This window comes from Orbicella franksi, chromosome 14 (genome assembly GCF_964199315.1).
Source record: "Orbicella franksi chromosome 14, jaOrbFran1.1, whole genome shotgun sequence".
In the NCBI taxonomy this organism is placed as follows: Eukaryota; Metazoa; Cnidaria; class Anthozoa; order Scleractinia; family Merulinidae; genus Orbicella; species Orbicella franksi.
This window is the reverse complement of record NC_138158.1, coordinates 3,015,665-3,038,346: the sequence shown is the minus strand read 5'-3', so window position 1 is coordinate 3,038,346 and position 22,682 is coordinate 3,015,665. Positions and strand designations below refer to the sequence as shown.

Genomic DNA, 22,682 nt, shown 5'->3' with positions numbered 1-22,682 from the left:
TTATGCAGTTGTAACAAAGCTAGATTTAACCACTTCCCAGCTCGCAGGTATCGGAAGCTTAAAATGTTCACTGTTTTGCACACGCCATACGATAAAACTGTTGACTCGTAGCATTTGCTAAGGGACTCTTTCGAAAGCTTTAGCTATGTCACGTCAGTATAGCATGAGGATAACCCTGTCCTTAACCAATCACACCTCAGAAGAATCTCCAATTCTGTTTGGAGGGTTAAATAGTCTTATTTCTTGAAAAAATATACGTAATCATGTAGATGATCTTGAAATCTCTTCTTTTTTTTCAGATGACCTTTCACAAATAAAATGTACTGCTACAAATACGACGTTGAACATAACGTGGCAAGCTGTTAAGAAAAATGTATTTAAGAATGAAATTCAGGGGTACAGATTAACAGTCTGGAGTATTTTAAATAAGATTGAGATTATAAAGCAGAAGAATCTCAGTCATTCATCTAATCACTATTTCCTTCAGAATCTCGGTAAGACCATCTGTTTGTTATGACTGTGTTAATCGAAACTATTAGCTCAGGCCCAAAATTGCTCCCTGCAGGGTCCCCTCTGATTTCGATGTAAATCCTGTGCGACTCATGTACTAACAATAGATAGATCGAAGCTTAGCATAACCAACTAAGGACTGTTGTCAAACTTTATACGAGCCTGTCTTGCAGCCAATACAGGCCATTACGGCTAAACTAACCTATCAGTTTCAAGGGGCCAGGCTTATAACGTATTGCAAGGCTCGCACTTCAGGGAGGACTAGATTTTTGATAATATAATAGCATTTGTTAAGGTGGCTCAAAACAGTTTCCAACACTTAGATTTGGATGGGTCGTTATAACCACTCTTTATCACTTGATGCTACAATCATGGTATCAAAAAACTGCCCAAGCATTGGTAAACATGTTGGTATCATTTTCGTGACACAATAGGTTACCATAGCAACAGTATGAGCTCCTAAAAACACCCTTAATTACAGCTTTATGGGCTCATAATTCAAAAACGGCACGGTGAAATTTTTGTTATATCAACTTTTGATAGGTATGATAAGACACAACTTTTGAAAAAGTTTAAAAAAATTCTGTACATGGGGTTCAGAGCCACCTTAAATTTTCGAAAATTTAAGGTAGCTCCGAACCTCATGAACAGAATGTTTTTAAACTTTGCCAAAAGTTGCGTCTTATCATATCTATCAAAAGTTGATAATATAAAAAGATTTCACCGTGCCGTTTTTGAATTATAAGCCCGTAAAGCTGTAATTAAGGGTGTTTTTAGGAAGTCATACTGTTGCTATGGTAACCTGTTGTGTCATGAAATGATGACAACGTGTTCACCAATGCTTGGGCAGTTTTTTGATACCATGATTGTAGCATCAAGTGATAAAGAGTGGTTATAACGACCCATCCAGATATAAGTGCTGGAAACTGTTTTGAGCCACCTTAAAACGTTGCTAAATCTGGTTGTTTTTTATGTAATTAGTACCGTACTCCTCATACAAGGTTCGTCTTTGGGACAGCAATGTCAGAAAACGTCTTGGAGGTCTTATTTGTGGAGGTGAGAATACTGTAAATTAGTTAATTTCCGTTTCCGTGTTGTTAGGCTTAAGGATCTGTAGTGTGTGGTATATGAGAAATATTCGATCGACAAGAACTTCTCTGTTTGCCATAGAAAATTATTTCCTTGAGTCATTCATCTAGCTAAAAATTTTGATCAATTGCGATCCTGGTTCCTTTCCTTTCTCAGTGTTGGAAATAGTATACATAATTAGGTGAAAAAGTGAAAGGTTGCACATTTACATGAAAGAAATAGAGAACGTAACATTGTCCTATCGAGTAAGGACTCACAATATAAATACGAGCGGTAGTTTGGAAGAATGGAAAATGAGAGTGGGAAACGAGCTGCAGGCGAGTGTTTTCTGTCTCGAGTATTTTATAACTCGACAGAAACACGGGAAAATGTTTTCTGTCTTTTAGAAAACGATGCGAAAAAAAAAAAGGAATGGGTAATCTCTTGATTATTTCGACTACAAAAACTGTTATGTTTCTTGACTCACGCCATCACTACCTCAGTCTACAGTTCGGGCTGATTCTGTTTCTATTCGATTCTATCGAGTTATAGAACCTTAAGCAAGGGATCTAAATGAGCATCATCAATTGAGTTTCTTAGCTCTTATCCTATACCATCATGATAACCAATCTAGATCACGAATTCAAGCTACATCAGTAAAATCGCAGAGATTTTCTTTCTTTGTGTTCTAATTCTAGTGCCTTCAAAGGTTCGTAACTTGACCATAACAGCACACAATTCGACTGCCCTTTTGGTGGAATGGTCTCCACCAGCCAGGAAGAATGGAATACTCCAAGGTTATCACATCATTGTAAGAAATGATTACAAGAAATTTTACATTCCTTGGCATCGATAAAATTATTCAGCGAACGATACTTTTATTTTTAAATTACCATTCTTTTGCTTGATAATCTTTGTGTGGTACTTTGCTTCAGATTGTTGCTGTTTTCTTCTCTGGGCGTGGGCGTTGAAAACACATTCACAATTCCTACTTCTAATGAAACTGCTATAATTCCAAAATAGTTATTTCGACTGAAAACTATGATCTCGAACGACAAGGGTTAATAAAATCAGAAACTAATTATAGAGTAAACATGTTTATCTTTCTCGTACGAAAATTTCAAGAAACAGACCTTTGTTGAGCAGCTCAAAACGGCTCTTTTCATAGCCACCACAAAAACTAGTCTTGGTCTTTGTTCACTTTAATTAATGCTTTGGTCATTGTGTTGTTGATGGGAAATTGGGAATGGGTGTGATACGATACACATCTAACCGATATGTCGCTTTTCCAGAGCAGAATACCTAAATCTGGATCCCTCATGTCTTTAAGGCAAGGTAATCGTCAGAGAAAGTAAAAACCTTTAGCAATGTTTTCTCTAAAACGTTCATGATCCCGAAAAAATTTTCCCGAAACATTTTAAACTGGCGGGAGTCCCTTTCCCCCCCCCCCCCCCCTTTTCCGGACCGTACGCCTATGAATAAATACACACAGTAAATCTGTTGTGACCTGAAAATTTGAAATTTGTTTTGTATTTGAAGCTGTCTATGATGAGAAAAGAGAGATACAGGGTCAGCACCACAGTCAAAGATGCTGAAAAATACCTCGCAGCGCATCTAATGGCTGATACTGAATTTGCAATAACAGTGCAAGGTTTTACAACAACAGGAAGTGGTCCGCCGTCTTGCAAGATTGCTAAAACCAATAACATACCAAATGTCACGGGTATGTTCATTCTCAGTCTCAAAATAACAATTTTCAACACAGTGCCTTCCACATTATTTAGCTACCAGTCCAGATTTTGGTCCTACATTAAAAGTCTTACAACAACTGTAACAAATCCCCTTATTTGGTTTACCAACTTCCGAGCTAATCAAAAGTCAAACAGACTAATCAATACACAATTTAAAGGCATCTTGTTTATTTTCCGCCTGACAAACTATAATTTATTGGTTTTACGTTTTCTAAATAATAGCGCCGAAAAACATTACTGCGTTTCCTGTGAGTTGGCACACAATTGAGGTCACCTGGACACCGCTTGATCGAAAAGAGGAAGTGACGTCATACGAAGTAGAATACTGTTCATTCATCAATTGCAGCTCTATGCAAGTTCAGGGTAGCTCTGTAGTGGTGAAAGGACTTACTCAATACACGTCTTATACAGTTAAGGTGCGAGGTCGTAACGTACAGAACGCAGGTCCGTGGATTTCCACAGATGTCAAAACGTTAGGTCAGTAGGTATCTCATAAAGATTATAAACCTGGTCCAATTTTGAACTTCTATTCTCACTTCTGGTTATCAGCATTTGCTATTAATTTTCCGATGGTGGTGCTGTAGTATATCAAGGAAATATCAATTGCAATCAACGTTTACTTCCACCAGATTTGGACGAGTGCAGCGGTCGACATCGATGTAACGAGAATGCTTTCTGCATAAATACAGCAGGCTCGTACGAATGCAGGTGCAAATCAGGACTTTCTGGTGATGGATATTGGTGTGAAGGTTAGCTAAAGTTCAAACAACAGCTTTTACGTGATTTTTTTTGCGATAAATGAAGATGTACATGTATTTCGGCTTACATGGAACCAAATTCTTTCTTATACTTTTTCTATCTTTCACCCATAGTTGCTCCAACTGGAAGCCCTGATGATGACTTCTGTAAAGAGGAGCTTTTCAGAAATATCACCTGGATGCGAACGCCCAAAGGAAAAACCATAGAAAGACATTGTCCGTATGGGTTCTTGGGTGAGAAATGACGGGTGCATGCTCTAATGTTTGTATATTCTAAACATACGCCGCAGCCTAAAGTACATTTTCTGCAGTTTCATTTTATGGAGTTTGAAACGTATTGGCACATCTGAAAATTACATAGTGTAGTTTTAGCGTTCTATATCGAGAGAATACCGTAACTATTTTGCACACTGGAGCTAACATTTTTCAGATATCGATGTTGTGAATTAAGTAAACAATCAGGAAGGAAATGCACCCTTTCTTTCATTCATTTCAGGAAAGGCCTTCCGTACCTGTTCAGCAGAAGACAACGCGTCTTGGCAGAAACCAGATTTAACCAAATGCCTCTCAAAACGTTTCAAGAAGCTCCAATTTGAGGTTATTAATAATTGAAGCAATTAGTTGCTACTGAAATATCTACTGAATGTTTTAAGTGTTCTTAAATCTTCTGAAACCTAATCTGATGCTAAGATTGAATAATAGAAACGTGTTTTATTTTTCAGCGGGTATTTAGAAAATTCGCTAGGGATGCATTTTTTTCCGGATAACCTAAATTTGGATTGATAAAACTGAATCCAGACTGAATAGGTTTGGTCTTCATAATAAGAAACAAGATTTGGATTTTGAAAACATATCATCCGCATACTGGAGAGGGGATCGTTAAATAGTGCTTGAAACGTTTTTTACTTTAGATGTTGATAAAATATTCAAAAATATTTTCCTTTATCACTGTTTAATTACCGACTCAGATTCAGCTTTCAATGAATCCAGGCGTATCCTACCTTGAAACTTGAGAAAGAAAATGAGGCTTAGACTATTAACAGGGCACTAAAAGAATAGTAACTCGGCATTCAGAGACTAAATTCAGTTGTCATTTTTCTATTTCAAGATGAACACGACTCATAAGGTTCCTATTGTAATCATTGCATTTTTTCCTAGATGGAATCGGGAACGAGCGATCCCGTTTCACTGGCCAAAAACCTGTCGGAAATTTCGAAGCCTGTAGATAATGAGCTCATGGTTAGTGGAGATTTATATACTGCTGTCGACATGCTTAAGAAGCTGGATCAGAGGACTTCAAAAAACGAAACAGTGAGCAAGGAGGAAGTTGATTCGTTTATGAAGGTGGGTTTCTTTACCAAGCCTCTACCACGCTACACCGCGGAGCATTTGAGAAAACGCAAAAAGAAGGACATACATATATTATAATATATATTAACCGAGCTAAGTCGGTCTGTATGGGAGAATCTTGACCTCGGTCGTGTGTACAGACCTCACTGCGTTCGGTCTGTACTCACGTCCTCGGTCAAGATTCTCCCATACAGACCTCCTGCTCGGTTAATAAGAGCTGAATATAATATAATGTAATGTAATGTAATACGATATAATATAGTATAGTATAATATAATACAATATAATATAATATATAATATATAATATAATATAATATAATATATAATATAATATAATATAATATAATATATAATATAATATAATATAATATATTATTATATGGCTGTGTCTCACAAGGACTGGGAACTACCAAATTCGCGAATTTGATTGGCTGAAATCGATACTGACCACGGTCTAGATTTTCCCATCTAGACTGACATCTAGACCGGTTTCATTTTGCGTTGAAAAAGTAGCAAACTAAAATACAACAATGTTCACCGCTTTCTTTCATTTTCTTCCCAATCATTTATGGAAGTGCCAAAAAGCCTGATGACAAAAAAAAAAGTAAAGAGGAAGACAAAATTTCGGCAGGTTTAAGTTGAGCTCATCTCCGTTTACAAGCAAACCAGTTACATTAAACGAATTAAAGTTTTCTTCTTTGCTATATAATAAACATCTTATTAACCGAGCAAAGTCGGTCTGTATGGGAGAATCTTCACTGCGTTCGGTCTGTACTCACGTCCTCGGTCAAGATTCTCCCATACAGACCTCCTGCTCGGTTAATAGGAGCTAAATATAATATAATATAATATAATATAATATAATATAATATAATATAATATAATATAATATAATATAATATAATATAATATAATGTAATGTAATGTAATATAGTAAAGGTAATATAACAATATAAAGAAATAACTTATTGAAGAGAAAGAGAAGGAATCAAAAGCGAAGGTTGTTAGTCCAATTAATTTGTCCAAACGTCATTAATTTCCGGCCTTTTGAAACATTTCAAATCAATATCTGGTAGCCCTAACCAGCTCTACATCTTGCATAATTTTCCCAGTCAAAGTACTCTGACATGTGGAACCAGTTTCTTTTTGCCTTCGTCATAAATTCAGACTGATTAATGATTTTCTTCAAATCACTTTTTAGGACGTTGTTAATGTAGCAAATAACCTTCTTGGTGAAAAAGCTATCGAAGCTTGGCAGGATTCGCCTACGGTAGGCCCTCTTGCTTATCTTGCACTGCGGAGATAGGTGATGAGAATAATATCAGACAACATCAGCTTGAAATTCCTCAAAATTCTCAAACCAAACAAATGCGAATGCATCACAAGCAGTAGTGAAAAAATCCTCAGAGCTTGGCGCTGCCGAACTGATTTAAACGCAATGTTATTTCAAATATTAATATTTAGTCTTTTTTTTCTGTAGAGATAGCTGTAACCTGCACTGTTAGTTCTAAAATGAACTACACTGATCGTTTACATTTTGCGAGTTAAAATGTCTAAAATCATGCGATTGAGATCTTACTAGAATATTGCACTTAGCCTCTGACGTTTACATCTGCTTTTTTAATCATTTATTCCTTTGTTTTGTTTGTCTTTCTTTGTCTATTTGTTTGTTTGTGTCATCTTTCGCTTGTCAAGAAATCTCGTTCAGACGAAGCTTCCAAACTCCTGACCTCCATTGAGAATATAGCCTTGATGGCTGCTTCCGTATCAAACAGTAGAAATATCTCCAATGTGGCAACATCCAATGTCGGTATGTAGTATTCAATACTCGCTAGAACCTTTTACCCATCATAGCCTGCAGTTACAGAGTGTGTTTTTAATAACCATCAGCGTAACCTGTAGACGCAAAGACGCAATATCCAACGAGATATTTTTCAAGGGAATAACAACGTAGTTATATTGTCAGTAGTAGCTAGGTTAATTTAAGTTGCATAGGACCTGAAAGAGAACCTTAAGACATTGCAATTTTTTATTACGGAATAATACTTTTCAAAGTTTCAACACGTTAAAGTTTGGAAGATACAATATCAATGCACATTACAAGCCTGAGGCTAAACAGTTGATATTTTACCGGTCTTGACATGGTAACAAAGTTATTTTGCTTTTGTCGAATTTGTTTCAGTTTTAAGGTTTCGTTCATTTGGAACTGAAAATTTACCTAAACGGGTGGCCTTCTCTGCGGTGGATGATGGACCCGGAAGCAGAATAGAGATGCCAGTATCAGAGTTACTTACGGAATCAAACAGGACTGATTTAGGTAAAATCGTTAGCCAAAAATTAATCTCTTATATCCAAGTTACATTAATGCGTGTATGCGTGTGGTGTGTGGAAATAAGCTTTTTCACACCGTAAAAGGAGAGCAAAAGTGCCCGCTTCGTTATTTCCTTTCCTTGGGAGAGAAATGAAATTTGACATATAGCCTGATCCATAATAACAATAATGTCTCAAAATTACAATGCGAGAGTCAATTAAAGACAATTTATAGATTTAAATCTAAAAATCACATTTCCCCTTTTCTTTTCCACAGAAAGAATCAATCACATCGCTTTTATCTACTTTAAAAACATCGCAAAGTTGTTGACTACCTCGAGCTCAAGGTACATTGCACTTTTTTTCGTCGATCAAACTGTTTTCAGTTATTTTAGCAATTTAGTAATATTGTAACGTAAATTCGTGAACTTTTTCAGCACTAACATTAGTGGAGAGGAGGTTAAAGGCAATACCATTGTTAACACTACTGGTGTTATCTCGCTGTCCACCAATCCTAAGATACCCGGAACCTTTGAGGAGCCTGTGGTGATTACACTACAATACTACGAGGTGAGAATATCATTCAATAAAATGCAATAATAACTACATTATAATCATCTCTATTTTCTAGTCCTAGTTTCTCATCCCCGTCTATTCCTTTATTCTGTTCGTTTGGAAGGGCAGCAAACTCAAATACATGTAACAAGTTCATCTTAATTGTATACAGTTGATCTGATGCCTCAACGGCTTTTTTAACTCATTAAGGTAAAGTTATAAAGAAGACTATAAGAAGAAAGCCTTCACGGCCAGGCCAAGACTACGTGAAACTGGCTGCCATTTCCACGTAATAACATGGCATGTTACTTTGCGCGTTTAATATTATGCACGTCGTCTTACTCACTTGAGGCCATATTGTGACTCTGGACGTCACTTTTATAAGTTCACTTGCTCGCAGTGTTTTACTGTTTCCAAAGTCGTGGAACGTTACACTTCTCTCCCGAACCCTATTAGTATTTCTCGTTAGTTCCCTGTGAAATCAACTGTTCAGTTTGCTTTCAAAGACCCCAACACTGCTTTACTAATCTGGCATGCTAATAAAAATATCACTTCCCTTTCATTAGAGTCAAGGAGGGCTACAACCGTCTTGTGTGTTCTGGAAAATTTCAGAGTAAGTTAAGTTTTATGGGACAATTAATTGAGAATCTGTCAACTCTGTTTTCATGTTGATAATGATGCAACTATCCAGGAGAGGGATATTTAAAAACAGTACATTATTACAATTGTTTTTGTAAAACCCTTTTTTCAGAAATGGAGGCTTGTGGTCCAAAGAAGGTTGTAATGTACACTTCACCAACGCTACCCACACTATTTGCCATTGTTATCACTTAACAAGTTTCAGTGTCCTGATGCAGTACACACCGGAGCCCACCCCGATTGTGGTAAATAAGACAGAGTTCCCTTTTTTTTTTTTTTCTTGCTGTAAGTTCTCTTAACTGTCGATTGTGCACAATAAAATGTTATTAATTTGCCAACACCTCCACCTCGGTCATTTCGCTTGACTAAATATAACCTGCTTGTGCTCTTGAATAATCTTAATAAGGAACTTAACACTGAGTAGATTCGACGTGTACGAGCAATATTGATGACGTAGATGTTGTTATAGATCGATCGTACCGAAGGGCAATGAACAGTTATTGATGCGTAGTCAGACTATTGATATCTTGTACTATACTCCTGGTGCAACTCAGTTTAACCTACTTAATGACCACAATGATTTCTTTCACTCGTAAGTTGAGATTTGGTTTGAACTATCAGTTGCTTCTGATAAAGCCTTTTTCTAATGACAGGCTCTCACTAAACCAAAATTAAGGTAATCGCATCCGGCCAAATATTGTACACAGTGGCGGATCCAGAGCTTGAGCTAAGCCGGGGGAGGGGTGGGGGGCGCTTTTTGGTACAACAAACCTAGATAATAATAAAAAGAACCAATCGAGATTCCAAAAAGAACTGAGCTGTCAATGTGAAATGCGAAAGCACTGTTTGCACCGTGTTTTCTCTTCAGATTCCAACCAGCAATCAGATACTTGTTTAGATAGCAGGCTTCAGTTAAAGCCATTCTGTTTTCTCCCTTAGGATACTCACGAACTTGCATTGAGTCTCATAACATATATTGGGATAAGCATATCACTGATCGCATTGGTGTTAGCTCTTATGACGTTCTGCTCATTTGCGTAAGTACATCATCAAGTATTACCAAGAGAAGATAACGAAGTAATACAAATTGCCAGTATAATGATAAGACGATTACGAAAAGACATGCATGACGAGGAGGAAGGTATTAGTCTGTTAACACTTCCTCAGTCTGTAAACAGACTAGAGAAGTGTGACAAATTTACAAAATGTCACTGGGTAGTAATTGTTCCCTTCAACTAGCTGTCCGTAAAAATTGTCAACTCCGTATAGGATGTTTAGTTAATTGGAAGCCTGGGGCCTGTTTCTCGAAAGCCCCGGAAACTTTTCGGGCCCGTAAAGCTATTTTTAGTTCATCTGTATCTAAAAACGGAGAGGTGTATAGGCCTGAAACTTCTTGTATTAAGGGAACCTGGGTTCATATTAAGAATACGTGAATAAAATAGCTCTGTAATCACAAGGTTCGAGATTTTGCTATGGCTTTCCGGGTGCGAAAACTTTTCGGGACCTTCGAGAAACGGGCCCCTGGTTTCAATTGTTTCGCGAGTTTATTGCATGTCATAAAGAAGCCAAAGTGATGCATATTTTTTGTCACAAGAAAGTAATGCCTTTCAGTTATAGAGGTACACGGTTCATTCTTTCCAGATTTCTCTCGTTTTTTCTCAAAGCGCTGCCCTCGTCGCTTATTCTGTCGCTTTTTTTGTGCAAATAACCGAACGCCTGTAACATTCTTTAAGGCTTATGCATGCGCGTGTCTTCCTTGGATCTTATATATATTGATAATAATTATTTCCCATAACAAACTACCTCTTCTTTTCTTGCAGGTTCTTACGATCGAATCGAAATTTTGCTCATACCAATCTGGTATTATCCCTTATCTTGGCTGAGTTACTGTTTGTTGTTGGCATTGATAAGACACAGTATGAGGTATGTAGTGTAATCATAACAAACCATATTATCATCTGAAAGGGCACTACTTAATTTTAAAAAAGTTTGGGGTTTAGGAACTAATACCGTTAAAGAGCATGTCTTTGATCTCATTCGATTAATTACTCTCGCTTTCTTTTCGTCAGACTGGCTGCTTTGTCATTGCCGTGTTTCTTCATTATCTGTTTCTTGTTGCATTTTGCTGGATGGCAAGCGAAGGCGTAATTCTTTATCTGATGTTAGTTAAAGTTCTCCCCACCTCAGGTGAAGGTCCCAAGAAAAAACACTTCTTTATCTGCTCCTGGGGTGAGATTCTATTATAATTTTGTCTTTTTTTTTTGACATGGTTATCTCAATATAGCTGCTAACTATACTTATTAGGAGCTAACCGTGGTCTATCAGTTGACATGAGTTGATAACGTAAATAATGTCGATGCATTGGCGCTTTGGTCATGCACTAAGCGTCGAGATGGCTATATTTTTCAGCCACGCCACTGAAACATTGACTGTGCCGGTTGTAAATAAATAATTTAGAAGCGGCAGCTCAGCACGTACACGTAAACTATCAATTTTGTTTGTTTCTCTTTTTCTGGGTCTAATAAGGCCTCTGATCTTCTCTTGATGTAACAAATGTCTTTATTTTTTAAGGAATTCCCGCTATTCCCGTGGTTACAGCTATTGTCGTAAATCGTGAGGGCTACACAACGGATAGACAGTAAGAGTGGGCTTGATTTCTTCTTCCTCATTTAGATAAAATGAATAAAGAAATAGATAAATAGGAATTTGTAGTGGCACATCCTACGGAGAGGTTTTTTATCCACCATTTTCAGATCAAATTGGAATTTAGAAGTGTTGAAATTTGGATGTGTTGGTTTGAAAGTTGAAAGCAAGCGATTTTACTAGCGTCCTTCTGTGTAACGGGTTCAACAAACGTTGGTAAAGTTTTTTTTCTCTGATCCGATTAGGTTCAAAACTGAATTCTTTTGATGTATGATTCGAAACTTCAAGGAGGTTGGGAACCCTTCTCGTTAAATTTGAAACATTTACAAAACGTTTTCGACATGCTGAGCATAAGGCAATGATGAAAAATGAAAGACAGTGCTATCGGTTTGAAGTTAAAAGCACTTAAAGCTAAAATTAGAGCAATTTTCAATATCCTGTTGGTGAATAAGGAACATGACCATATATAATAACTTCATATATCTTACTCACCAATTATAGGGAATTTTTATACCATTATTATAACATAGCGCCTGATAAGAAAAGACGTATCATCCATCACAGTTTTAAGCACCGCAAAGGGTGGAAACCATTAACAGCTGCCACCTTTATTTTGTCATTTATGTTTTTCTTGGCAGCTGCTGGTTGTCGGTTGAAGATGGTTTCATATGGAGTTTTGTCAGCCCTGTTTTATTAATATGTTTGGTAAGGCTGCTAGAATAGAAAAGATACAACAAATTCCACCGACACCTCATTTGCTCTAACGCTAAATCTTACAACAATTGCTAACGGGAGTAGAGAGATTTTTGAGCTAGGCACAAGAGTAGCTGATCGGAAAGTAAAAAATCTGCGCAAGTGAGTAACATAATATAATAACAATTACAAATCGTAATAATAATTAAAACGTTTTCAGCTACTTCAATGCTCTTTCATATGTGCATAATTAACAACCGGACGGAACGAAATCATGTACGCTGGACGATGCATTACCATCATATGAGTTGTCGTTCACATATTCGGCTTTTTTCTGTCTTTTCAGGTGAATCTAGGGTTTCTGGGAATGACATTTAAGGCAATGGTGGCTCGTTCTACGCAACAACCTTCACGTAATCCTCCACAAATGCGGTGAGAAACTGTTACTACCCCGGCATACAAGAGTTACCATCATCGGGTCGAGGCGTGCACGTAGACAGTAAGATCCCTGCGCCTGAGTAAAAGATGTGGTTACGGGCCCTTTTGGATCCGCCACTAATACATACCAAGCTAAGATAGATTTAAATGTAAGACCCTGTAAATTGCAATGCAGACAAGTAGTCGGTGCTTGGTTTACCCTTCGCAATAGTGATGAAAATGTAACTTAATAAGACTGAAGAAGTCAAACAACATGGGGCGTTGCCATGGTGTGCCACTAGATTATATAATTCTCAGGACCAAGATTAAAGACAAGTTTAAAAGGAGTATACTATTACTTATGTCAATCATTGTTTAAAACTCTTCATTTAAAATAATTAAAAAAATGATAAGTAATTTGATTTTCTGTTATGGTCATGGATTGTGATAACTATATGCATTATTTTCTTGTTGGAGAGGTATTGTAACAAGGGATGTGTAGAGTTATATTGCGTAATATGATTAGCTGTTGTTATTGTCATGGACTGTTTGTAAGTTCTCAAACCAGTGATAGCTAAATGCATTATTTTCATGTTCGTTAGGTATTGGGCCAAGGCATGTGCAGTGTTAACCTGTCTGTTAGGCACGACCTGGTTGCTTGGACTGTTTCTCGTGGGGGGAGCGACAGTTGTCACGGCATATCTTTTCAATATTTTTAACGTCTTGCAGGTGAACAATGGAGTACAGCCTTGAAAATAACTGATCTATCCCCTATAAAAAGTGCCTTTGGGGAGAGTATTGAAGAAACTTTGGATGGGATAGTGTGATAAAAGAAAGAAGGAAATTCATTGTTCAATTTGCAAGGGGGTATTGTAGTCAACGTTCAACGCGCTACTTGGCTTTAATCGATAAGACGAAAGGTGCAATTTAACGAGTGCGAAGAGAGCGATGAAAAGGGAGCGATTGCTACAAACAAAATAAATTACAAGTTATAGACGAATACAATAAAAGAAACAGAAATAACGAGCTGAAGGTAGACGATACTTACAAACGTGGTATGACTAGGAAGCTAAGGAACACGTAAAAGGAAAACGGCAGGGCGGTAAATGAAACGAGATGACGGTAGCGTCGCGATGAAAATGCACAAATAAACTAGAAAGACGCATACAAAAGGGGACTGAAACAAAGCAAAATTATGCGAAAAAACCTAACAGAATATCGATAACGTGAAAGCGAGATAAACGAAAAGAATGCGATGATCACGAAAGAATGCACGTACAAACCGAAAAAATAACAAAAAATTAAATGCAGCTGCAACAGGGGGTGTACATGTATACGTTTCAGATGTACATGTAGTGAAGGGAAATATGAATGTGCGACTTTTATATAGTTGTAGTGCTATTGGCGTTTAAAAGGTTTCTGCTCTTGTCAGTTTTCAGAAACCGTGAGATGGTCGACATATTCTTTATGTCCCACCTAGTTTGGTTCACACTACTTATATTTGTTTTCTTTTTCGTTGCTTCAAGGGACTGTTCATCTTTATTTTTCATTGCTTAGCCGATGAAAGGGTAAGTCACATGGCTTATGCATAATCACAGAGATAGACACTGTATATAATTAAATTATTACCCAATCGGTACTCCCCATTCTGAGAAAGAATATGAAGTACACACATATATAGTGAGGGTTCTGGCACAGCACTCACGCAACACAGTGCAAGCGTAACACAACTCCTCATCTGAAGATTCGGAGTTGTGTTACGCTTGCACTGTGTTGCGTTCGCTTGTGACCAGAACCCTCACTATATATGTGTGTGTGTGTGTGTGTGTGTGTGTGTGTGCTGTGCCAGAACTGCGTGTGTGCGCAGTGCCAGAACTGCGTGTGTGTGTGCTGTGCCAGAACTGCTGCATGAGTGCTGTGCCAGAACCGTGTGCGTGTGTAGCGCAACAGCACAGCAGTTATAGCAGCGCATTTTATTTTTCGACAACCATTTTTGGAGAAAGGACACATTTTTTGGTTGCAAAAAGTACAAGGTCTAGGATCTGCGAACAAATACCGTTTTGTAGAGAGCTATTTTACCTCGCAAGCTTGGTTGTCGAAAGTGCGCCCAATTCGAGCGCATTCTTTTTTCGACAATCATTTTTTCGACAACCATTTTTGGAGAAAGGACACATCTTTTGGTTGCAAAATGGGCGCAGGTATTTGGGGAGAACAAATTTTCGGTTGTCGAAAGTGCGCACAATTAGACAATAGATGCAAAAACAGAACAAACATGGTTTTGCAAGAAAAACCTGTGGATTTCGACAACCAAACAATAGTTCTCCAACCTTCCAATCTTGTAGCTCTATTTTTCCCAAGAGCCAAAGACGCAGCAGAAGCAGTCGAAGACGACGATGCAGCAGCAGACAAAAGCCCAGCAAATACAGCGACAAAACAAGCCTTCGAAAGCGAAGACGAAGACGCAGCAGCAGACGAAGACGCAGCAAAAACAGCGACAAAACAAACCTTCGAAAGCGAAGACGCAGCAACAGACGAAGACGAAGACTAAGACGTAGCAAACACAGCGACAAAACAAACCTTCGAAAGCGAAGAAGCAGCAAAACAAACCTTCGGAAACGCAGACGCAGCAGACACAGCAGCAGACGAAGACGCAGCAAACACAGCAAACATAGCGACAAGAGAAACCTTCCGAAGCATGGGGCTCCGATGCGAAAAAAACGTCGTAGAGCACCTTCTTCTGGAAAACGCGTACCAAAGCAACCTGTTGTCCGACATTTCCAAGGTAGACTATCTGGAAGGGAACCTCGGTAGCACGAATTTGCGCCCGCTGGAGGGTCTGCCGGCATTCGTAGACGACATATTTGTCTTTGGCTACGTTTCTCGAGAGGAGTGCGTCTTCCAGAGAGGAAAACTGTACTGCACAAGTGGGGAGAAGGGGGCGGCAAAACTAGTGGTGGCGAGCATCGCGAACGCTTTGGAAAGAGCCCTGGGGAAAAGGGGCTACATGCAGACGTCCCTCGTGCACACGGTCGCGGTCGGAGAAGCTGCAACCAGCACAATCCGCGCAACAATTGCGAAAATCGAGAAGGACACACTCTACAGGGCGAAAGGAAAATGGAAAGAAATCCACCCGAAAAAAGAGATTGCCGGGTATTTCGTGGCGAAATGCGATGTTTCCGAAATCCCTCTGGAGGATATCCACAGCAGTCTGCATGTTTTCGAAAAATGTCTGGAGGGCTATGGCTACGGAATCTACAGCATAGACTACACGCATTATTTTTCAGGAGTTCTGGATCGCGAAGCGCTTGTGGCCCACCTTGGTTTTCGAAAGGCGGGGGATTTCTGCACAGCAATCGCCGAAGAACAGCCGACGATTCTAGAAAACACAAAAACCGTCGGGAAGCACGTCTGCACCTGGATAGCGACACCGGAGGAAGGGCGCACAGCACGCACAAAAATATACAACAAAGTCGTGTCGAATTTCGAGGCAGGAGAAATCCGCGAACCTGTTGGCGGCCATCTGGCAGACTACGCCGACTGCCCCAACCCACACCTCCGCCAAACCTTCCTACACCCGGACGTGCAAGCCCGAGGGTGCACACGCATCGAAGTCTCTCTGTACGCGCCCCCACGGTACGAACTTTCGAGCAAGAAAGCCACAGACTACATCGGGAAAGTCTTGGAGCAAGTTTCCACCAAAGACGAGAAGGACGGCGTATTCGTGGTCCAACCACCCAGCAAACAGTGGCAAAACCTTGCCAAAAACCTGGATCGGTGTCTGGTTCTCGCGGACAGACCGCAAGGAAATATCTTTGTTGGCTGGTACGCGCACACAGGGACAGGAAGAATTTCGGGGATCCACGTACGCCCTACACCAGCGAAAGTGCGAGACGAAGCAAAGTGGGAAAAAGCTATCTTGTGGGCCGCGGGGGACTTTGCCTTTCGAAACTGTCCAATTTTTCGGGTAGACATCCTGTCCGCAGACGAAGAAGGGGTGGAGCTAGGCCCGTTCCGTTGCTACACGAAAGACGAAAACGCTCGCACAATACTCGCCGCGAGCAAAAAACCAACACAGCTCCACCCAAACGGGGGCGACCCGTCGGAGCTTCTGCCGCCAACAGACAAAGTTGTGTGGGAATGGCGGGACAAAAAATGCCACGCAATCGGCAACGATTCTTCGAAATACGAGCTCCAAGAAATACAAGAAATCGCAGAACAGCGCAAAATATCCGCACTTTCGACAAGAAACAGAGGAAAAGTTCTTGCAGAGATTTGGCACGCCCGCACAGCCGAGGAGTGGAGACGAGAGATTCGGCAAAGAGAAGAAAAACAGCGAAAAAAAGAGGAGGAAGCGGCAAAGGCTCGAGTAGCGGAAATTGCCAACCTGCGAAAGTACGCCGAGGCGAAGAAAAAAATCCAAGCAAAAAGCTGGGAGATTCGTGCAACAGTGGTTGGCACTCTGTCTGGTGCGACAAAAAAAGTTGTGGAATTGCCAGCAGGCAGAAAATGGGATGTCCTAGGTTTTCGAGGCAAAGAAGACAAAGTCCGTGTTGTATTGCGGCATGGGAAAGAAGCGGCAATTGCTGTTTGGGCGACAAAAGGTTTGCAAAAAATCCTTCTAGAATGTGTGGACAGCTTCCGTTCGGACGAGAAAGACAGCACTGGTCGGCAGCTTTTCTGGCTAGTCTCTTTCACAGGTGTCGAAAAATTGGGAGGGTTCGGTGCTGCGAATCGAACCTTCGAAAACTTTCAAAAACTGGGAAGGAAAAACCATCGTGTGGAACCCCATACAAGTGGTATCCGCGCCAGACAGCGGAAGACTTGCATTCTTGCGGGCTCTAGGATCAAAATGCGAGGAGTACGAAGCCCTTCGTGTGGAATTGGCCAAAACCTGTCTGCAGAAAATCCCCGCGCCGGGAAACAAAACGACGAAAAAAACAACAGACTTGCCGAAAGGGGAGTACATATGCAAACGTTTCGCTACTACAACCTTTCGAAACTCTTTGCGGACCATTCTGTTTTTGCTCCCGCTCGGAGAGGATGGGGAACCGGCAACAGACGAAGAAACTCCAACACACGGAGTCTTTCTAGAAAAAGAGATAGCGGCGATGGGCGGCATCGAAGCGCTAGAAAAAAGAAAAACCCCATTGCGTTGCTTGCTTGGTGAGGAGAAGACAACACCGAGCAAGAGAAAGTGCCGCAGAGTTGCGATAGCGTAGCCTTCTACACGGGGACAATAGTTCCGCCTTCGAAGCAGAAAGCAGAGTCTCCATCGCAAGCAACAACAAAGAGTTCTCCAAGATTCCAGTCCAACCATTTTTTCGCTGTCTCCGTGTCGAAATGGCCTACAATGTGCGCCGATTTGTTTTCCAACGAAGAGACAAACTCGCAAAGAGCGGACCAATCCTTCCAGCAAACCTCTTTTTCTTCCAGCTGCTGGTATTTTTTCTCGCATGCACGGAATTGTTCGAAGCGGAAACGTGGAAGCTGTCCTTCTTTTCGAACAAGTTCCATTGCGTATATACTTGTGTTGCTTTTCTCAAAGCGCCGCGACACCTTCTATTCTACAACATTGCACGAACTCCTCTGCGCACAGCCAACGGCTCTTTTTTTGGTGGAAGGTACTTTTTTTCGGGTGGCGTGTCGCTCTGTGCAGCCTTCCACTCTTCCAGTTTTTGAGATCCACATAGCCACAGAAGAAGGGCAACACCACCAAACCCCAAAACAAGTCGGCCGCAGCGCTAGAAAAAAGGAAAACTCCCCTTCGCTGCTTGCTTGGAGACCAGAAGACAACACCAAGCAAGAAGAAGTGCCGCACGGTTGCTCTGGCGTAGCCTACACGCGCTTATTAAAAACCAGTATTTCTAAGGAATTGCTAAAAAGTTTCTTGAGAAATACTGGTTTGAAAAAAGAAATACTGGTTTTTAATAAGCGCACATAAGAGTGGGCAAGAAAAAATAATTCGCACTGATCCCGCGGTTTTTTTTCGCACAGCAGCAACACAACCGCGGCCGACAGACAACAATGTTGCGACACAACCGCCGCGCGCAAACAAGGCACCACTTTTCTTTTGAATTCTGCAGAAACTAGAATATATGCAAACATGCCTCCTGCAAAAAATCTTTCTGCCGAAGAAAAACGAGAAATTGTTGCCGCGCGGGGAACAGATGAGACAATCGCATCGATCCGGGAGCGCTTCGGGACTGGAACAACAAGGCTGTATAGAATTTGGCAAGAAGCCGGCAAAATGGACCCAAAACACTCTGCTCCAGAACAAGAAGAACACCAAGAAGAACAAGAAGAACCCCAAGAAGAACACCAAGAAGAACACCAAGAAGAAGAAGAAGACCCCTTTTTTGAGTTGTTTGGATACCTTTGCCAAGACGTGCATGCAATATCCCAACACCTGAAAATAATTGCCGCACATTTGCCAAGGAAAGATGGCGTGGAAGAAAAGGAAACTAGCATCTTGGAGAGTATAGAGAACAACTGCAACGCAGCAATTCGAGCTGGCAATGCGGCGACGTCTGTTTTGTATCTGCTTGTGCAAGCGGCTGCAGTTTTTGGTTTTGGCTTTCTTTTCCTGCTAGCTGCGAAAAAAATAAACGATAAAAAACCCGCAGACAAAGCGGATGATTTCTAAAACTGAAAAGATGCAAGGCTGCAAAAAATATGCACGATGGAACTTGTTCGAAAAGAATGCCAGCTTCCCTGCTTCCCCTTCGAAAAATTCCGAGTACGCGAGAAAAGATACCTGCAGCAAGAAGAAAAGGTTTGCTGGAAAGATTGGTCCGCTCTTCGCGAATTTCCCTCTTCGTTGGAAGATAAGTCGGCGCAAATTGTTGGCCATTTCGACTCGGAGACAGCGAAAAAATGGTTGGACTGGGATCATGGCGAGCTCTTTGTTGTTGCTTACGATGGAGACTTTGTTTTCTGCTTGGAAGGCGGAACTATTGTTGCCGTGTAGGCTACGCCAGAGCAACCGTGCGGCACTTCTTCTCGCTTGGTGTTGTCTTCTGGTCTCCAAGCAAGCAGCGAAGGGGAGTTTTCCTTTTTTCTAGCGCTGCGGCCGACTTGTTTTGGGGTTTGGTGGTGTTGCCCTTCTTCTGTGGCTATGTGGATCTCAAAAACTGGAAGAGTGGAAGGCTGCACAGAGCGACACGCCACCCGAAAAAAAGTACCTTCCACCAAAAAAAGAGCCGTTGGCTGTGCGCAGAGGAGTTCGTGCAATGTTGTAGAATAGAAGGTGTCGCGGCGCTTTGAGAAAAGCAACACAAGTATATACGCAATGGAACTTGTTCGAAAAGAAGGACAGCTTCCACGTTTCCGCTTCGAACAATTCCGTGCATGCGAGAAAAAATACCAGCAGCTGGAAGAAAAAGAGGTTTGCTGGAAGGATTGGTCCGCTCTTTGCGAGTTTGTCTCTTCGTTGGAAAACAAATCGGCGCACATTGTAGGCCATTTCGACACGGAGACAGCGAAAAAATGGTTGGACTGGAATCTTGGAGAACTCTTTGTTGTTGCTTGCGATGGAGACTCTGCTTTCTGCTTCGAAGGCGGAACTATTGTCCCCGCGTAGAAGGCTACGCTATCGCAACTCTGCGGCACTTTCTCTTGCTCGGTGTTGTCTTCTCCTCACCAAGCAAGCAACGCAATGGGGTTTTTCTTTTTTCTAGCGCTTCGATGCCGCCCATCGCCGCTATCTCTTTTTCTAGAAAGACTCCGTGTGTTGGAGTTTCTTCGTCTGTTGCCGGTTCCCCATCCTCTCCGAGCGGGAGCAAAAACAGAATGGTCCGCAAAGAGTTTCGAAAGGTTGTAGTAGCGAAACGTTTGCATATGTACTCCCCTTCCGGCAAGTCTGTTGTTTTTTTCGTCGTTTTGTTTCCCGGCGCGGGGATTTTCTGCAGACAGGTTTTGGCCAATTCCACACGAAGGGCTTCGTACTCCTCGCATTTTGATCCTAGAGCCCGCAAGAATGCAAGTCTTCCGCTGTCTGGCGCGGATACCACTTGTATGGGGTTCCACACGATGGTTTTTCCTTCCCAGTTTTTGAAAGTTTTCGAAGGTTCGATTCGCAGCACCGAACCCTCCCAATTTTTCGACACCTGTGAAAGAGACTAGCCAGAAAAGCTGCCGACCAGTGCTGTCTTTCTCGTCCGAACGGAAGCTGTCCACACATTCTAGAAGGATTTTTTGCAAACCTTTTGTCGCCCAAACAGCAATTGCCGCTTCTTTCCCATGCCGCAATACAACACGGACTTTGTCTTCTTTGCCTCGAAAACCTAGGACATCCCATTTTCTGCCTGCTGGCAATTCCACAACTTTTTTTGTCGCACCAGACAGAGTGCCAACCACTGTTGCACGAATCTCCCAGCTTTTTGCTTGGATTTTTTTCTTCGCCTCGGTGTACTTTCGCAGGTTGGCAATTTCCGCTACTCGAGCCTTTGCCGCTTCCTCCTCTTTTTTTCGCTGTTTTTCTTCTCTTTGCCGAATCTCTCGTCTCCACTCCTCGGCTGTGCGGGCGTGCCAAATCTCTGCAAGAACTTTTCCTCTGTTTCTTGTCGAAAGTGCGGATATTTTGCGCTGTTCTGCGATTTCTTGTATTTCTTGGAGCTCGTATTTCGAAGAATCGTTGCCGATTGCGTGGCATTTTTTGTCCCGCCATTCCCACACAACTTTGTCTGTTGGCGGCAGAAGCTCCGACGGGTCGCCCCCGTTTGGGTGGAGCTGTGTTGGTTTTTTGCTCGCGGCGAGTATTGTGCGAGCGTTTTCGTCTTTCGTGTAGCAACGGAACGGGCCTAGCTCCACCCCTTCTTCGTCTGCGGACAGGATGTCTACCCGAAAAATTGGACAGTTTCGAAAGGCAAAGTCCCCCGCGGCCCACAAGATAGCTTTTTCCCACTTTGCTTCGTCTCGCACTTTCGCTGGTGTAGGGCGTACGTGGATCCCCGAAATTCTTCCTGTCCCTGTGTGCGCGTACCAGCCAACAAAGATATTTCCTTGCGGTCTGTCCGCGAGAACCAGACACCGATCCAGGTTTTTGGCAAGGTTTTGCCACTGTTTGCTGGGTGGTTGGACCACGAATACGCCGTCCTTCTCGTCTTTGGTGGAAACTTGCTCCAAGACTTTCCCGATGTAGTCTGTGGCTTTCTTGCTCGAAAGTTCGTACCGTGGGGGCGCGTACAGAGAGACTTCGATGCGTGTGCACCCTCGGGCTTGCACGTCCGGGTGTAGGAAGGTTTGGCGGAGGTGTGGGTTGGGGCAGTCGGCGTAGTCTGCCAGATGGCCGCCAACAGGTTCGCGGATTTCTCCTGCCTCGAAATTCGACACGACTTTGTTGTATATTTTTGTGCGTGCTGTGCGCCCTTCCTCCGGTGTCGCTATCCAGGTGCAGACGTGCTTCCCGACGGTTTTTGTGTTTTCTAGAATCGTCGGCTGTTCTTCGGCGATTGCTGTGCAGAAATCCCCCGCCTTTCGAAAACCAAGGTGGGCCACAAGCGCTTCGCGATCCAGAACTCCTGAAAAATAATGCGTGTAGTCTATGCTGTAGATTCCGTAGCCATAGCCCTCCAGACATTTTTCGAAAACATGCAGACTGCTGTGGATATCCTCCAGAGGGATTTCGGAAACATCGCATTTCGCCACGAAATACCCGGCAATCTCTTTTTTCGGGTGGATTTCTTTCCATTTTCCTTTCGCCCTGTAGAGTGTGTCCTTCTCGATTTTCGCAATTGTTGCGCGGATTGTGCTGGTTGCAGCTTCTCCGACCGCGACCGTGTGCACGAGGGACGTCTGCATGTAGCCCCTTTTCCCCAGGGCTCTTTCCAAAGCGTTCGCGATGCTCGCCACCACTAGTTTTGCCGCCCCCTTCTCCCCACTTGTGCAGTACAGTTTTCCTCTCTGGAAGACGCACTCCTCTCGAGAAACGTAGCCAAAGACAAATATGTCGTCTACGAATGCCGGCAGACCCTCCAGCGGGCGCAAAT

At 41.8% G+C, this 22,682-nt stretch overlaps 2 protein-coding genes across 3 annotated transcripts in view; one reads left to right on the top strand and one right to left on the bottom strand.

Moving 5' to 3' along the window:
- Positions 1 to 22,682, bottom strand: part of LOC145467897 (uncharacterized) — a 134,281-nt gene that overhangs the window by 6,633 nt on the left and 104,966 nt on the right. The window lies entirely within an intron of this gene.
- The window catches only part of LOC145467891 (uncharacterized), a 41,704-nt gene that overhangs the window by 12,098 nt on the left and 6,924 nt on the right, over positions 1 to 22,682 (top strand). For both annotated transcript variants that reach the window (XM_081451515.1, XM_081451514.1), the window contains exons 3-26: positions 300 to 494; positions 1,492 to 1,566; positions 2,277 to 2,389; positions 3,118 to 3,301; positions 3,552 to 3,806; positions 3,959 to 4,078; positions 4,202 to 4,321; positions 4,584 to 4,684; positions 5,246 to 5,431; positions 6,641 to 6,709; positions 7,135 to 7,249; positions 7,622 to 7,756; positions 8,027 to 8,096; positions 8,187 to 8,319; positions 8,871 to 8,917; positions 9,056 to 9,188; positions 9,883 to 9,980; positions 10,764 to 10,866; positions 11,013 to 11,172; positions 11,515 to 11,581; positions 12,225 to 12,291; positions 12,626 to 12,711; positions 13,299 to 13,425; positions 14,223 to 14,264. In XM_081451515.1, the coding sequence (XP_081307641.1) occupies positions 300 to 494; positions 1,492 to 1,566; positions 2,277 to 2,389; positions 3,118 to 3,301; positions 3,552 to 3,806; positions 3,959 to 4,078; positions 4,202 to 4,321; positions 4,584 to 4,684; positions 5,246 to 5,431; positions 6,641 to 6,709; positions 7,135 to 7,249; positions 7,622 to 7,756; positions 8,027 to 8,096; positions 8,187 to 8,319; positions 8,871 to 8,917; positions 9,056 to 9,188; positions 9,883 to 9,980; positions 10,764 to 10,866; positions 11,013 to 11,172; positions 11,515 to 11,581; positions 12,225 to 12,291; positions 12,626 to 12,711; positions 13,299 to 13,425; positions 14,223 to 14,264 (2,801 nt within the window). The remainder of the gene's footprint in view (positions 1 to 299; positions 495 to 1,491; positions 1,567 to 2,276; positions 2,390 to 3,117; positions 3,302 to 3,551; positions 3,807 to 3,958; positions 4,079 to 4,201; positions 4,322 to 4,583; positions 4,685 to 5,245; positions 5,432 to 6,640; positions 6,710 to 7,134; positions 7,250 to 7,621; positions 7,757 to 8,026; positions 8,097 to 8,186; positions 8,320 to 8,870; positions 8,918 to 9,055; positions 9,189 to 9,882; positions 9,981 to 10,763; positions 10,867 to 11,012; positions 11,173 to 11,514; positions 11,582 to 12,224; positions 12,292 to 12,625; positions 12,712 to 13,298; positions 13,426 to 14,222; positions 14,265 to 22,682) is intronic.